The sequence below is a fragment of the Equus quagga genome, chromosome 2 (assembly GCF_021613505.1).
Source record: "Equus quagga isolate Etosha38 chromosome 2, UCLA_HA_Equagga_1.0, whole genome shotgun sequence".
NCBI classification, from domain to species: domain Eukaryota; kingdom Metazoa; phylum Chordata; class Mammalia; order Perissodactyla; family Equidae; genus Equus; species Equus quagga.
Genome location: NC_060268.1, coordinates 110521874 through 110538425, shown reverse-complemented (window position 1 = coordinate 110538425; position 16552 = coordinate 110521874). Strand labels below are relative to the sequence as shown.

The following is a 16552-nucleotide window of genomic DNA, read 5'->3' as shown; positions in this document are numbered from 1 at the left end:
TCAGGGCCCCTGTGGCTCAGGCTTTGTCTAAAACAGGTCCGCTTTTGCCACTCTGCTAGGAACGTTTCTGACAGTCCTGGACCCTGATTTTTCACAATTCTGCCACGTTTCCCTCCACACCTGTCTGACGCTCCGTGTGCCAGGCGCTGTTCCAGACTCATTTCATTGAGTCTCACAAGCGCCCTGGGAGGTGGATGCTAGCAGTGTCCTCCCTGTGCTGCAGACAGGAAACTGAGACCCGGAGACATGAAGTCGTCTGCTGAGGCCACTCAGAGCCGAGCAGGGCGGTTTGGCTGAAGTTTGGTTCTCTCTTCTCTATGTCTCACAGGCGGGCACACCAAATCCTTGAAGCTTCTTAGGCAGGTTCTTAAGGTGAGGTCTGCGTCCTAACCACCCCGGTATGCGATAAAACACAGCTGCTGGGCCTGACCTCAGACCCACCACTTCATGACTTTGGAACAGCAGGGCCCGAATCGGTCCCTCGTACACGCCCCCCCAGATGACTCTTCACGGCACACTGACGTCTAAGGAGCACCACCCAAGCCTGCCTCCCACCCCTCCCTGGCTGCCTCGCTTGCACCTCCCACTTTCTTGCTGAACTAGAGAATCACAGGTTGGGGGATTCAGGACACCTAGAAGTCATTCATGGAGAGGGGAAAGGAGGAAGTGAGCTTCCAGAAGCCTCCCCTGGTACAGCCATGATTTGGGCTCAAACCTGGCCTTCAGCCTCTTTTCCCTCCATCACTGCCACTCCCAGGACACGCACTCATGGTGTGATTTCAGGAGCAGGGAGAAGAGTCTGGTGAATAGGGAATGGAGGGGAGGGAAGACTTGGCAGAACACTGGGCTTAATCACAGCTGGCCCTGACAGGGAACTCCCAGTCCGCCAGGCCAGTGACCCTGTGAGTACCCAGACCACAAGAACTGCCAGGAAACCCATGTTAGCTATGCTTGGAAGTCCTACTTCTTGAGGGGGCAGCGGGGCGGGCATCTCTGAAGCTGGTCAGATCTGATTGTTCCCCATGCCCATCCCATCCAAACCCTCCTCTCTATGTTGTCTGCAGAGCACAATGTGACAACCAGCAGGTTGGCCTCCATAATGGATACAGCCTTGCAGACTGCCCCACAGAGGAAATTACGAAAGGCTAAGGCCTAGCCACCTTTATGGTCTGCATCAGGCCTAAAACATTAGTCTATGGGTTTTTGTAAAAGATAGCTGCTCTTGCTTTGGGGCCTGACAGGCATCCCTCGGCCCTTCGTCTAGTAACAGAACCCTTTTTCCCGCGGTTCACGTGGAACTGACTCCATACCCGACCCCACCCAACATTAAGGCTCGTTCCTGGCCAAAGTCCTCCATCCTCCTGATGACAACTGATTTCAGGGATGGCCACATGACCAAACTGTTCATAGCACAACTGTCCTTAACGTTGTGCTATGGGCGCTGGAGGAAAGGCACCCTCTTTCTCCGCCATCTTGAGCAGCACCAAGTAAAGCTGGAGGCGTTGGCAACCACCTTTCCCGCCCTGTGGGGAAAGTCTGCCTGAGAAAGGAGCCAACAGAGATGACAGAGCCATGAGAGAGAGAGTGAGCCTGAGACATCACTGAAATGCTTGTACCTAGCCGCATCCAAGGACCCCAAGCTGATAAGTCCCTCCCCTCTTTCTTTAATTCGAGTTAGGTTTCTGTCACCTGCAACCCGGAGTCCTGGCTACCTTCACTTTATTCACGTTAAAAACCCCAGAGGAATTGCATGTATAATTTGTGACAAAAAAACTTATAGATTTTGATAAGAAAGTCATGCCTGAGATAATCATAAACAAGCCATGAACTCAATTTTTGGTGTCTGTTTTACAATTTTAAATAATGAAAAATTACTTTGACTAGTGCTTTGTTCAAGATATGAAAATAATCACAAGTTCAAGTAGTTATAGTAACTGTACATACCTTTAGGGAGTCCTGTATCTTGAATGGGATATTTGTCTGACTGTAGAAACCAACAAAAGAGAGAGTTATTTTTAAACACCATAGTCAATTATAAGATCAAAGTGAAAGGAAAGCTTTGTCTTGACAAAGTCATGATTTTAATTCAAAACCTTGCAAGTTTTTAGCCTTAGACTTATCAATAGGCCTGACCCATTGTTTGTTTTTATTTTCAGTTTAGAGAAATGGAATCAAGGTTGATGAGGAGTTAATGTTGGAACATGAAACAGAATAAGCCTTCCTCGTTTCCTCAGCTCTGACCACTAAACCACACTTCCTCTCTTTTCTGCAGTGCTATTCTCCCTTTCTACTTCCTGCAGTTCAAAACTGAGGAGCATTTGTTTTCATGAATCGTGGGGATAGACCCAGTTCTTCTCACCATTTCTGTGACGTTCATGCAGGTCAACAGCGTGTGCTCTGAGCAGTACTCAGTACTGTAGAGCTCTGGCCCGGGTTGGCTGGGACAGGATTGAAAAGGTGACCATCCTACTGATTGCACGAAGCTCTACAAATCGGTCACTCATGATACACAATTATGTACAGTTCCCCAATGCATTAGGTGAGGGCAGTACTGTTCAGGGAATTCAAAATAGCAAATACTCTCACACTCACATGTTTCTTTGTTGGTATTTACACGCAGGTATCTAATGTTCTGGAAACTTCTATTTCAGACAAAGCAATATAGTCATCTCTGAAGACTTCCAAGAGAGGAGTGAAAGTGTGCCCAATTTCCCTATCCTGTTCCCTAATCCCATATCCACCCCATCTGGGCCTTTGGGTCCACTGTTCTCCAACTTGAAAAAGCTGCACCTTCCAACTTTCCTGTAGGTCTCACCCATGTCTTCCTTTGACAGAGGAGGAAAACAAACTTGGAACCAAGGATTTTGTTTTCAATGCCTTTTCTTGGAGTTTCTTTGGAGCTGGGCTATAAAGTTTCAGACTTCTAGGAGCCTCCAACCCCTTTCCACAAAAGAAATCACTCATCAATCACAGAGAACTTAAAAGTCAAATAGTTCTCCTCCAGGCTAAATCCTTCCCGATGCTCTGCTCCCCAGAGCCTGGAAAACACACCTGCACCTTGACACTCAGCAGGCACTTTTTAAAGTACTTGTGTGTTTCCTCAGCTAGACTGGGAGTTTTTCAAGAGAAGGGGCTATGATTTTTGCATTCCCAGATTTTGACACAGTGTTGATCAAACATCTACCAAAAGTCTGCATGAATGAACAAACAAGCTAGAGAAAGTGCAAGTTTCCCGGAGAGATTGACATCCGAGCTAGGCCTGGAGGACGCCCAGGACTCAGATGACTGAGGGACAGAAGGCTGGTAATTGCAGATGGCGAACACAGAGGAGCAAGGCCAGGTGGTTCGAAGAATGGGAAGTGTAGGAGACGGGTCAGCCTGAAGCAGAGACGCACGTTGGAGGAGGAAAGAGGAAGACAGGGTTAGATATGAAATGATGGAGCCAGTTTGCATGGAAGACCCTGGAAGTGAGGCAAGGGATTTCAGTGGGGTGCCATTCTAGGTTCTCGGGAAGTTTGGCTGGCTCATCGAACATCTCCTGCCGCCTGCCTCATGCCCAGCTCTGCCTGTGGGGAGATGTCTTGTAGGAACACAGACAAGCAAACAATTCCAGCACAGCGTGATAAAAAGTAAGGATTGGGCTGTGAAGAAGGGAGCACCTGAAGGTCCCAGGGCAAGGCAAAGAAGGCTTCACGGATCAGGGCGTGCTAGAACGGAGAGGAGAGGCTCCGGAGGAGTTCAGTAAGTGAGGGAGCAGGGAGATTTTCCTCGCTGGAGGGAACAGCGTTATCAGTATCCAGGAAGGTGAGAAGGCGTCGGGGATTTGAGGAGCAGCAAATAGCTACACACTCAGGGGGATGTTGAGATAAGGCCACGGGGACCTCCTCTGCACTGTCAAAGAGTATACATTTACTCCTGGGAGAAGCAGCCATGTTATGGGTTGAATTTTGTCCCCAGAAAAGATACACTGAAGTCTTAACCCCGAGTACCTCCGAATGGGACCTCATTTGGAAAGAGGGTTGTTACAGATGTAACTAGTTAAGATGAGGTCGTACACAGAGCAGGCCCTTAATCCAATGACTGGTGTCCTTATAAGAGAAGAAGAGACACCGAGACATAGACACACAGGGAGAAGACGACCATGTGCCAAGGAAGAGAGAATGGAGTGGTGCAGCGAGAAGCCACAGAACACCAGGGCCTGCCAACAACCACCAGAGGCGAGAAGAGATCCCTAAGGGTCCCAGAGGGAGCACAGCCCTGCCGACAGCTTGATTTCAGACTCCCGGCCTCCACAGCCGGGACACTCAGTTTGTGGTACCTTGTTATGGCAGTCCTAGCAAACTAATACAGGAAAGCTTCAGAAAAATCCCTTTGTGCCCAGAGCAGAGAAGTGATTAAAGGGAGCCCAACTCCAGGTGAGCAGTAAGGAGCACGGCTCAGAGGGAGGGAGGGCCTGGCATCTGGGAAGTGAGTGGGAGACCAGTCACCAGTGGGGCCCAGGAAGGGCGAACTGAGTAACACTTTATAGAAACCAAAGGCTTTAGTAATAGACTACACCTGAGGGGATCATAAAAGCGACCACAGCGTCCCTGTGCGTTCTGTGTTGATGAGAGTTAAGAGATGGAGTCTTCCATGTGAATCCCACTGTGTGTTAAAGCTTGACCCCTTACGCGGTCCACACTTAGCAACCCGTGCAGTGGTAACTACAGGACACAAAACTCACACCGCAGGTCTTCAACACACTGACGGGCCTTGTGAATCACCAAAGCCTTGAAGACATTTCAATTAATTATATTGTTAAGTGTATTTGATGTCATTCTAACTAAATTAATCAGAATTTTTCATGACTCAGTAGATCCCATCCTCCAAACATTCTGAAGAAAAGGACTATGTCTTACACTATCTGCATAGTGACACATGTAGCTTTGTCAAAGGCGCTTACTTGGTCACAAGTAAGAGCAGAGCAGGGCTCCAGTCTGGGTGATTTTATACAAATGAGCTACCCTCCGTTTCCTCCTCTGTAGAATGGGGATAAAGGCACCTGCCCCGCCACCTCAGAGGCTATCCGGAGGATGAGAAACAGCGTGTGTGACTCTCTGGTACACCTAAAAGCAACAGACACCCCACAGGGGGTTCCGGGAGGGCGCGGCAGGGGTCTGAAGCCAGCTGCTGGGCTTGAACCCCACCCAGGCTGCTTCCAAGCTGGGCAACTTGCCTCAGCCCCTGGGCCTCAGTTCCTCAGCTGTGAAACAGGCAGGGCCTACCTCGTGGGCTGGCTGCAGGGACTGACCTGGTAACAGAGGTCAGTCAATAGCATGTGCCCACCTGGCACAGAGGCCACACTCAATTCCCATAAGGTAGCCCAGTATTTTGAATTCTGAAGAAGGGGTAGTTAAAAATAGACAGATAGTATTAAAAGTAGACAAGTAGGGGCCGGCCCTGTGGCCGAGAGGTTAAGCTCGCCAGCTCTCCTTCGGCGGCCCAGGGTTTCACCGGTTTGGATCATGGGCGCAGACACAGCACCACTTGTCAGACCATGCTGAGGCGGTGTCCCACATACCACAGATAGAAGGACCAACAACTAAAAATACACAACTATGTACTGGAGGGATTTGGGGAGAAAAAGAAGAAAAAAAAAAAGATTAGCAACAGTTGTTAGCTCAGGTGCCAATCTTTAGAAAAAAAAGAAGACTGGCAACAGTTGTTAGCTCAGGTGCCAATCTTAAAAAAACAAGTAGACAAAGACCTCACGTCAATCTAAGAAGATCACTTCTCATACGTGCAAAACAAGGACAGAGGCTAACCCCATTTTTAGTCTGGAGAAGCCCAAAATTTATTACATCACAGATAATATCATGATAAAGAAATTTAACTTGGGAAAATCTCATTTTGGGCTTTCTGATCTTCATGTACATACTGAGTAATAAAAATGTCAAGAAATAAAGGGAAAGGAGGAAAAACAAGAGTCGTCACCATTCATGTAAAATTTGTAACCTACCATGTTAAAGGATAAAGTGCTGGGGTCCGTGTCCTCCACTGGCTCCTTTGCCATATGCTCTGTGAGAAAATAAAAAGGAGAGGATTTTGTTCAATTTAAGAGCACAAATGCATCCTTTGATAACCGTCTTCACAGAGATGCGAGCTACCCTAGTAAGCTTGGAGAAAAACACACTTTCAATCATTAGTGGAGACAAAATAAGAAGGAGTGGGTTCAGATTTCATCAAGAAAGAGATTGATATAAATTTTGTTTTTAAAAACACCATATTTTCAGTTTACTTACAAATATCTACAAATACCCATAGTTACAAACAGCCACAAATCATGCAGCCATGATATTAACAACTCATTTGCATATTAGATTTGATCATAACTTTGAACAGGAATGATTTAATTCGGACTTCTTTCCTTATTTTCTACTCTTCTACAATTCATATTTATCATTTTAAAATATTAAGCCTCTGAATGTGGCTCATGTGAATCAATAAAGTCAAAAATACCTCACAGTATCTTTATCAAACAAAAAGTGGGTTTTTTTTTGAGGAAGATTAGCCCTGAGCTAACATCTGCTGCCAATCCTCTTCTTTTTGCTGAGGAAGACTGGCCCAGAGATAACATCTGTGCCCATCTTCCTCTACTTTATATGTGGGACACCCACCACAGCATGGCTTGACAAGTGGTGCCACGTCTCTACCTGGGATCCAAACCAGTGAACCCCAGGCCGCCGAAGTGGAACGTGCGCACTTAACTGCTGTGCCGCTGGGCTGGCCCCCAGAAAGTGGTTTTGATATCTCAATATTTTGCTTCTTACGTTTTACCATTTGTTGCATTTAAGGAAGTTAATGAGGAAATACAGAAGAAGGTACAGGCCACCACTACATCTTATGAATTTGTACAAATTAGAAAAAAAAGCCTCCCTTTCCAAGACACTTTACAAAATATCTGCCAGAAAACTATCTTAATAAAGAACCAGATCTGTTTAAGTGGGGTCTTCTAGATTTGTGCAGTGCACAACCTGCAAAACCCTAGGGCCAGCCAAGATTCAACTTTCATTTTTTTCCCAAATCCTCGTTAAGTCCATGCTGTGGACAAGGTGCTAGGTCCTGGGAATGCCTTTGGGGACCCAAACAAGCACAGTAGGACAGTTTATTGAGATACTGTGTTTGCTCTCCCTAGACGTTTCCCACCTGGAAATGGGCGTTCCACATGCTGCCAACAGCCATAGGAGAAACTGTGAAGGGAACACCTCTTTGTTTGTTTTACGACAGCCCACAGTCACTGGAGAGATTAAAGGAGGTGACCTCCAAGGGAGCAGGGGATAGATGTCTGCAGCTTCATGAGTGGGGACTGTGCCCTGGTCCCTGGCAGAGCCCAGAGGTGCAAGATCACATTGGGGAACGCACAGAGGGCGCTAACCCCTGGGTCCCAGGGTTCCCAGCCCCAGAAAGACGGCCGTCATTCGTGTCTGGCACAGAAACGGAGGGCTGCTGGATCTCAAGGGTCTTCTCAAGGGTGGACAATGAGGACATCAATGCCTACTCCAAGGCACTAAAAAGTCAAGGCCCAGCCCTGTTTTCCAAGCACCACATCATCCTCTCTGATTCCTACGTGACCCGAAGGAGGGGGCCAGGGCTCCAATTTTGACTGAAGTGGAATTTCCTGCCAGCCCAGTGGAATATAAACTCAGATTTGGATTTAAATCAAGTAAAGAAAATAAGAACGGGGCCGGCCCGGAGGCACAGCAGTTGAGTTCATACATTCTGCTTCTCGGCAGCCCAGGGTTCGCCGGTTCGGATCCCAGGTGCAGACATGGCACCGCTTGGCAAAAGCCATGCTGTGCTAGGCATCCCACGTATGGAGTGGAGGAGGATGGGCATGGACGTTGGCTCGGGGCCGTGTTCCTCAGCAAGGGGAGGAAGATTGGTAGTAGCTAGCTCAGGGCTAATCTTGCTCAAAAAAGAAAGAAAGAAAGAAAGAAAGTAACAAATGTTTTGCTAACTCCATGCTGAGTTTGCAGAACTCCTGCTGCCCAAGTAACAGGTAATTATAATATAGAGCATTTAGTGTTAAGACAGTAGAAGTGCAGAATGATATGGAAATACACAGGAAGAGCTCATGCCCCGTCTGGTGTGTAGGGAGGTGGGGTGGAAGAGGTCAAGAAGAGCCTGCAGAGGAACTGATATCTGAGTCTGGAAGGCTGAGTTGAAGCTAGCCAGGAGAGGGGGTCAGGGAGGGAAAAGCATTCTCAGCAGAGGGAACAACATAGACAAAGGCCTAGAGACAAGAAAGAATATGACACACTAGTGTACTTCAAATAGGTCCAGCCAGATGCACCTGCATTCGGTTTTCTAGTTTTTCCTTTCCATACTTCTCCCATTCTGCTTCCTGGCTGGGAGAGATGGTCAGAGTCACCACTAAGTAGCCTCAAGTCGCTTCTTTCCTCCTCCTATCACAGCCTCATCCCAACGATCTCATCTTCACTGAAGTGTACCTGGATGATATACTTTAAAACATTACCTCCCCCAGGGGTGTGGTATTTTACAGGTATCGACAACAACGGGATTTCAGGTCAATGGGCTCTGAAGGACTTGGAGTGCTGGGGTACGGGAGGAGTGGGGGGTTTCTAAATAACTCAGAGAGTATCCTGTGCAGATGCTGCCCACTATGTTTAGGACAAGTTAGATCTGTTTCTTACAGAAGAATTCGTATGACAGCAAGAAAAAAGACAAAGCAGAGAAAAATGGAGGAGATGGCTGGGAAAGCAAGGATTCCACCAAAAATGGCAGCAAGGATGCCAATAGTGCAGGAAAAAGGAAGACACACGGGGCTCGGCTGGAGGACGCCTGAGTCCTCACTGGCCCGCCTCTGAGACCGGAGGTCTGGCCTTGGACAAGCCAGCACTGGGACCTTGGAGGACTCCCATAAGCGTGTGCAGCCTCAGGCTCTTCCTCTGCAACACGAGGGGGCCCAGGTATCTGGTTCCCACCCTCAGCTGAGCATCGTTCCTCTGGTCAGGCCAGGTTGGGAACCACCAGGCTGGATGAACTCGCACTCCCCGTCAGACTCTGACGGAGCTCTGTGACAGAACTGAGCACGTCTCACAGGGTTATGAGGCGAACAGGAAGATGCAGACAGGGGACCACAGGGTCTGGAGGTGCAAAGTCTCTCGCTTTGGTCTGAAATCTCTGACAATAAATGGAACTTAAGGTGGGAAGGGCACACGGAATTTAGGTTTTTTGGTGTCTGAAGCTTGACGGCACAGTGAGAGGGCACTTGGGAAAGGCTACCTGTTTAGAACAGGGATTGGCGGCACTTCAGGTCTTTTTTACTCTCATTCAAGTGGCTGTGACCGCATCAGCCTCTGATATCGATCAGGCTGCAGACGCGGTTCTTCCTCACGTGCTATCCCAACGCGCTCAGGGACCCAGGCCCGCGCGGGGCCCATGTGCTCTGTCGACCCCCCCAGCTCCCTGGCAGTTGTTGTTGTTCACACAGGGCTGTCTCTGTTCTCACAGGCCCGGACTGTTGTGTACCGAAGAGATTATCTGGAGGAAGCCCATCCTGGTTGAGACGGGTCTAGAAGCAGGAAGTTGTCCTGAAGTATTTCTGAGAGCTCTCGGAGCTGCATGTTTACAATATGAAGTCAAATCCTTCATTTAGAAGCTTCAAAATGTTTACTTGTACAGGTCCCAGGTAACAGCAGCCTGAGTCCCCAGGTGAGGCTCTGATCTCAGATGGGACATGGGGGCTGAAGCAGAAAGGGGGATCATGCGGGCTCTGAGGTGGCAAAACCAGCAGCTGCGCCAGTGCTGGCTGGAGACCTTCCTCCTGCTCGTGGCTGTGGTTTTAATGTCTCGGGAGATGCTTTTCTCCCTAAGCTGTCTCCACTCTCCTGGATCGGTCACTCTAAGCGACGCACAGAACACCCCAAATTAGCTGGCAACTGCCCAAGGGGATCTCACTGGTGGCAGTGAGAATGATGTTTAATTCAGGTGAGCATCTTCTGGAGAGTTCCTCAAAAGGCACGAGAGAAACCCACAGTGAACTGATGCAGCACTGCCCCTAGAGAAGGCACCTGGCCTGGCTCTCAGAGGCCTCAGGTGACAGCAACCTAGGCGGGTTGCACAGTCACTTCTTTCTCTGGGCCTCAAGTCCCTCACCTGTAACATTCGGGAGTAAACAGAGAGCCTCCCCATGCCTTTCCAGCTTTAAAAGTCCACAAGCGGTGAGAAGTAGTGGCCCCACAGGTCAAAGGGCATCTTCAGGCTGAAGGTTACTATGACAAAGGACGCCCGGGTCCACAGCACTTTCATCTCCAATGACAATTAGAACTCCCACTTACCTAGTGCGCCCCCCCCCCGCTCCGTGCTGCATGGTTTACACACAGTCTCAGTTCATCCTTACAGTAACCCTAAGAAATGCAGTGTCCTCCTTTTTATATACTGAGTGCCCAAGGTCACGGGGTAATGGAAGAGCCAGAATTTGCATCTGGGACTTTCTGGCTTCAAAATTGACCTGTTTTCCACTACCTCCAGGGTTCTAGAAGTGGTTCACACACTGCCCACCTGACAGAGTCTCCTGGGGGAGTCTCCGTGTCCAAATTTCCCCTTTTTATAGGAGCACTAGCCATACTGGACGAGAGCCCACTCCAATGACCTCACTTCAGCTAGAATACACCTGGAAAGACTCTATTTCCAAATAAGGTCATGTTCTGAGGTACTGGGAGTCAGGATGCCAACACAAATTTTGGAGGGGGCACAGTTCAACCCCTAACAGCCCACTCTTTGACCCCCCAAATTCACATCCATCCCAAATGCAAAATACATTCATCCAAAATCCCCAGAGCCTTAACCATTCCAGCATCAACTCTAAATTCAAAATCTCATCCACTCATCAACCACTCGAAGAGCCAAATCTCCTCATCTACTGACTCCGAACCTCTCCAGGAGCGCCTGGGAACCGTGCACTGCAGCCAGCAGCCTCTCCAGAAAGAATATTCGAGTAGTAGCCAACACAGACACTGCTGAGTTGCCCAAGAGCTGCACTGTCACGTTCTGACACCTCCCTTTATTAGTCACATTAGATAAGGGCCAACAGTTCCTAGAGATAGTTTCTCAAAGGAAGTTCAAAGATTTCCTCTAAAGATGACCTTTCAGAGAAAACAAAGAGGAAAGCTTGTCAGAGCTTCCTGGCTTCCTCAAGCTTCGTGAGCCAAGAGTGGGCTTTTTGTGCTTTCTAGTGAAGAATTAAAGGCAATTCTTTTAACTTGTGATTTCAGAGTGAATTTATTTTGATTTGTTATTATTATTATTTATTGTACCACAGCTTTTCTTTCGACCTACAGCTGTTATTATACATTATTAGTTATTATAAAGAAACCCTAGAGTCCTAACCATATTCGAGATTACAAAAGCTTTCAGAACAGCAGAAATGCTGTGTGGCAGTGCTGACATACTGTCTAATTTATCTTCTTCTCTGTCCTTTGCAGCAACCCCACTCTGTCACCCTCTGACCTCAGAGCAGGAGCTGAATCAGCTGAGAAAGGACCAGGGATCAAGAAGGAGCCCTCCTAGAGTGACTTCTCCGGAGGGTGGCTGAGCGTGAATTTAATTAAGTGTGTCAGTCAGGGCCTGGCCCTACAGAGGGGATCAGACCAAAGAAGGGTGAGGGCAGGGGAGGAAGAGGAAGAGACGAAACAAAGGGATGAAAGAAGAAAACTTGGAAAACAGAGGCATTAGAAGAAAGGAAAAGAAATGAAGTGGGCATTGGAAAACCCCACAGGGAGGGGAAGAAAAGAGGGAAGAAGGAGGGGAGAAAGGAAAACCAGACTGCCATTACTCTCTGGTGGATTTGGAGAAAGAATTGGCTGGTCCAGCCTTTCAAATAAGGGTGCTCCTTGAAGTGGTTCTCCTTGAGTCCTGGCTTCTGCTCCCAGTGCTACTGGAGCAGCGAGGAGGGCAGGTTGCCGCCTCGGACCCATCTAAGCACTCAGGAGGGCTCGGAGGCTGGGTGACAAGTAACATGCCACCTAAGGGGCTGTCCTGACCTGGTCTCTTGGGCCAGGGCCCCCAGGGAGAAGGCTCGTTGTGCGTGCCAACCAGTCCTTGGGAACAAAGAGAGAACATACGTTGATGCGTTCCATGGCCGTGGGCACTTCGCTCATTGCAATGAAGCAACGAATTGTACCACCTCCCCAACCCAGACTTTCAAAGCCTCTTTCTTTATTTCTGCTTTGAATATCTGTATGAACATGAACCAGATTTTATTCACATTTGACAGACAGTTCCGACTTATTCTGTGTTACATTGTTTATCAGTGGTAGAGACAGCCTGAGACAGCTACTCTGTAACCAGCACGACTATTTTCCTTCCATGAGACCTCAACAGTCTTGTAAATTTTCTTAGTGTAAAAAGTTGTTATTTAAAATTAAGCTCATAACATAGTGTAATAATATATATACACCTTTGTTATATGCATGTGGATATACAAACATCTTTTTTAAAAAAAAATTTTACAAGGTAAACTCAGTTAACATATCTAACTTGAATAAGTTCCTAAGATGCCAATATGGGAAGAGCTTTTTCTGTCTACAGTTTGAAGCATATGTGCTTAAAATTTATATCTTTCATGCCTTCCCTGAGGTGACAGTACTTAGCCAGGGCTTACTATGTGCTGGCTACTGCGCCAGGTGTTCAAGATAAGCTGCCAAGCTAAACAGACATGCACTCGGTCCAAGAGCGTAGTCTAATGGGGGAGAGAGACTGGTGAAATACTCACAGCTACAAACGGTGACAACGGATAGAAAGGAGAGGTACAGGGTGCGCCAAGAGTGTATAATGTGGGGCTTGATCTGCATCGCTTTTGAGCTGAAATCTGAAGGATAAGGAGGAGGTAAAGGAGGTAACTGGAGTGGAGGGAGGCGAAGGGAGCCTTGCAGGCAGTGGGAACAACCTGTGCAAAGGCCAGGAGGCAGGTGGTACAAGGGCTCTCGAGGAAACACAAGGAGGCAGTGTGGCTGCAGCGCAGAGAGGTGGGGACTGAACAGGCACCAGTCCGTTGAAGGGATACGTAGAGATGGATGTGGAGAATGGGGACACCACTTAAGGACTGAGGATTTGTCGGAGAGTTAGTGCAGGTTTCTAAGTAGAGGAATGACAGGATCTGGTTTGTTTTTAAAAGCTCACTGTGGCCACCTTTTGGTGAATGGGTTGGTAGAAGGCAAGAGTGGTGTGAAAACACCAGCTGGGAGGTGAGGGTAGGAAATCGGGCTAGAGAGTATGGTAACTTGGTCTGGGGTGGAGAAGTGAACACTCTATCTAACAAGTTCCACATGTTGGCACCATCTGTGGCTTCTTTACAGAAATAGAAGGGGGAGGGAGAGTGTCCCGGAGGTTACAGAAACTAAATGGAATTCTAGAAAGGGAAAGTCATTTTCAAGTGTTTTTTAAATGGAGGAACTCTCATCTTATTGATAGAGCTCCAGAGTGGGACACCTTTCAGATGCCTGGATATGTCCTTCAACATCTCCAGGAGACGTGACAAGGAGATCTCTACCTTAGGAGGCTTCTCTTTTCTTTGTAGGAAGCCAAAAAGAGTTCACCTAGAGGTGTGGTTTCCATCTCGTAAAGTCAAGGAGACAGATTCCTTCCAAATGACACCCTCCTGCCATCACATCCTCAGTTCTCACATCATGCCACAGGTGCTGGGATTTCCAAGTCTCTTTGTTCCAGGTTGCCCATTTGTTCCAGGTTGTAAGCATCCGCTTTGGCTGGGCCAAGCAGACTAAAAGTACCATCACCGCAATTCTAGATCTGTAGCGTTATGACCGTTATCTAAGATTATCTTTGATGCCCCGGTGGCCTCATCACACTATTGACTCACTGAGGCTTTTTATACACTGTGTTGCTATTAAGCTGTGTTTCCCAGGCCCCACCTTCTCTGATGCCATTGATTTCGGGGGGCCCAAGCGAGTTTACATTTATCCCCATTCGATGGATCCCTATCAGGATCTTTCTGAATCCCCCTCACCATCATCACTTAATGAGATCTGAGACCACTTTTACTAGAATCTGTCCTAACACCTCTTGGCACCTTGTCAGTTAGGTTCTCGAAGAGGAGGTGGAGGTGAGAGAGGGGAGGGGGAGGGGGAGGCTTTCTCCTTCACTGCCCCTGCTGTTTTTCCAAACAATGGGTATGGAGGGAGGGAAGGATATCCAGACAAGTTATTTTCCATCTCCAATCCATAAAATGTTTACCATGCCCCACTTAAGGAAGAATTTATATCTTTAAATAAAATCTCCAGGAAACTCTCCCAAACCCAGCATATCACAATGCCAATTTAGTTGTCTTCTGACCCACACACTTCTCCAAACACTTTGTCTCCTTCTTCTAGCTGCAAAAGCCACAAATTAAGGATGGACCATTCAAACGGCCCCTGCCCAAGCCCAAGAAATAAAATAGGAAACACGTTTATTTAAGCAGTTCAATGCGGCTCTGTATCTGTATATGTGGTTCTCTCCCGAGCCTTTCCAGCCTCAACAAGACTAGGAAAAGCTCCAGTGTGCTGTGGGGGATACATCATTCATTCACTTGTGCGATCAACAAACATTCAGCAAGGAGCCAGCCTAGGCAATGGGAGAGCAAGGACAGAGAACTCCTGGAAGGTGAAGTCTGAGGTGGATTGTAAATTCAAGTGAGAGATTAAAGAAAAATCTAGATTCTGGCCTCAGGCACAAACACAATATTTTAAAATAAGCATAGAACTAGAGGCCATTGTAATCAAAGGCCTGTACAGGTGGGATCCCACAGGTGGGAGCAGCCTCTTGGTTTTGCGGATACCAGTTTTTTAAATAGCTCACAAGACCAATATTTAGAAGAAAACCATTTGATAGAAGTGAAATAAGGAGAGAAGAGGAGAGAAGAGAAGGCACGTGAGTAGGGAGAAAGGGAGAGCCTGGAAGGAAAAAATGAAATCCACCCCTTGCACTCTTTACTGCCAGAGGGACTTGTTTTAACCTGGCATCCGAGGTCCAGAACAAAGCGGCTGGGGCCACAGAGTTGGAAGAGGGAAGGAGCGTCTTAAGCACGCGTCAGGGGACGAAGGCCAGGGAGCCGTGGGGGGCGCAGGGGGCCAACGCGCCCCCGGTGATGGGCAGCCCCTCGCAGGAAGAACTCGCGCCGCCCCCTCGGGGCCCGGGCGCTGCTGCTGTCCCCTGCTGGGCCCCGCGCGGACCCGGGTCGGGCGCCGGGGTCCAGGGTCGTCCGGGACGCCCCTCGGGGATCGCGGGAGGCTTGGCCCCGACAGCCCCGCCGCGGCCGAGGGCGCCTCGCGTGCTCCCGGCCTGCGGTCCCCGCTCCGGGTGAGGGCGCGGCGCGGTGTCACTTTACCTGCGCGCAGAGGGTCGTCCGGAGAAGCCATCGTGGCGGGCTGGTGCCGACGAGCGCCCGAGCCAGGACAGGGGAGGAGAGCGGGGCGGCTGGGACGGAAAGTCGCGCTGTGCCGACGCGGCCGCAGCACACCACGCCGGCTTTGCGCGCCCCTCCTCCTCCTCCTCCTCCTCCACGTCCTCCTCCACCTCCTCTTCCTCCCCGGCTCTCCGCAGCTTCTTCCTCGCGCTCACTTCCTGCTCTGGCAATTAGCAAAACCCCTTCTCCGCGCGTCCCTCCGTCCCTCCCTCCAGAGGCGCAGGGCGGGAGCCGGGGTGCCGTGGGCCGGGGCTGGGGCCCCTGGGTGCCCGGGGCCTCCCCAGCGCCCAGCGCGGGCGTCTTTCCTGCCGCGCGCCCGGGTCCCCCTGGGCAGGTCCCAGCGCGGAGCTCACGCGATCGCAGCCCGAGACGGGCTGCGAAGGAATTATTAGCCTCAGAACCCGGCTGCGGTCGCGCGTCGCTTTCCTGACTCCCTAAACACGCCCTCAGCCGGGACACAACTCTCCGTACACAGGTCTGGGCTGAGATGCCTGCCGGCGATCTGATATTTAAACAATTTCCTGATCTTTAGGCAGAGTATGCCGCTGCATGATGGCACACGCTAATCATGTCTATTTTGATTTTCTTTGGCATTGGTTACTACTTGACCTCCAGGGTAAGTGCTACGCAAAGCGGTGAAAAGAAGACACTGGATACTCCCAGCCTCTCTAGAAAAAGAGCTTGGGGTTCTCTTGGAAATGCTGACTTGGTCCTTAAAAAACCCTGAGGTTTATTAAAAGGGATTTTTATACCACTTACTTACGTGAGCACAGATTGGAATCGGTTACTAAGAGTATATTTAAGATGGTTATACTCTAATTAAACCTATCATCAATCATAAATTATACAAAGGTTACAGGCGAGTGAAATTTAATAGGGTTTGAAAGCAATTTATGATAAAGGAACACCTCTGGCTAAAAGCTCAGCTCTGAGAAATGCGGGAAAGCAGCGAATGTTACATACCCTCTTGGTGAGGGGGCGCTGGCTTCGTGCCTCTCCCCATCTGTTTGGTAGTCCTGAAGCCCGTGGATTAGCGTCCTATTCTCTGCAATGTGCCATGGAAGCAGCAAGAGGCTCAGAGAAGAGGGT

General features: G+C 49.0%; 1 protein-coding gene across 1 annotated transcript in view; it reads right to left on the bottom strand.

Annotated features, from left to right (window-relative positions):
* The window catches only part of EDARADD (EDAR associated via death domain), a 61057-nt gene extending 45177 nt beyond the window's left edge, over positions 1-15880 (bottom strand). Inside the window, exons 1-3 of the mRNA XM_046655091.1 lie at positions 15386-15880; positions 5999-6057; positions 1945-1984 (exon numbers count right to left, since the gene is read on the bottom strand). Of these exons, the coding sequence (XP_046511047.1) occupies positions 1945-1984; positions 5999-6057; positions 15386-15416 (130 nt within the window). The 5' untranslated portion in view covers positions 15417-15880. The remainder of the gene's footprint in view (positions 1-1944; positions 1985-5998; positions 6058-15385) is intronic.
* Between the last annotated feature and the right edge of the window lie 672 nt (positions 15881-16552).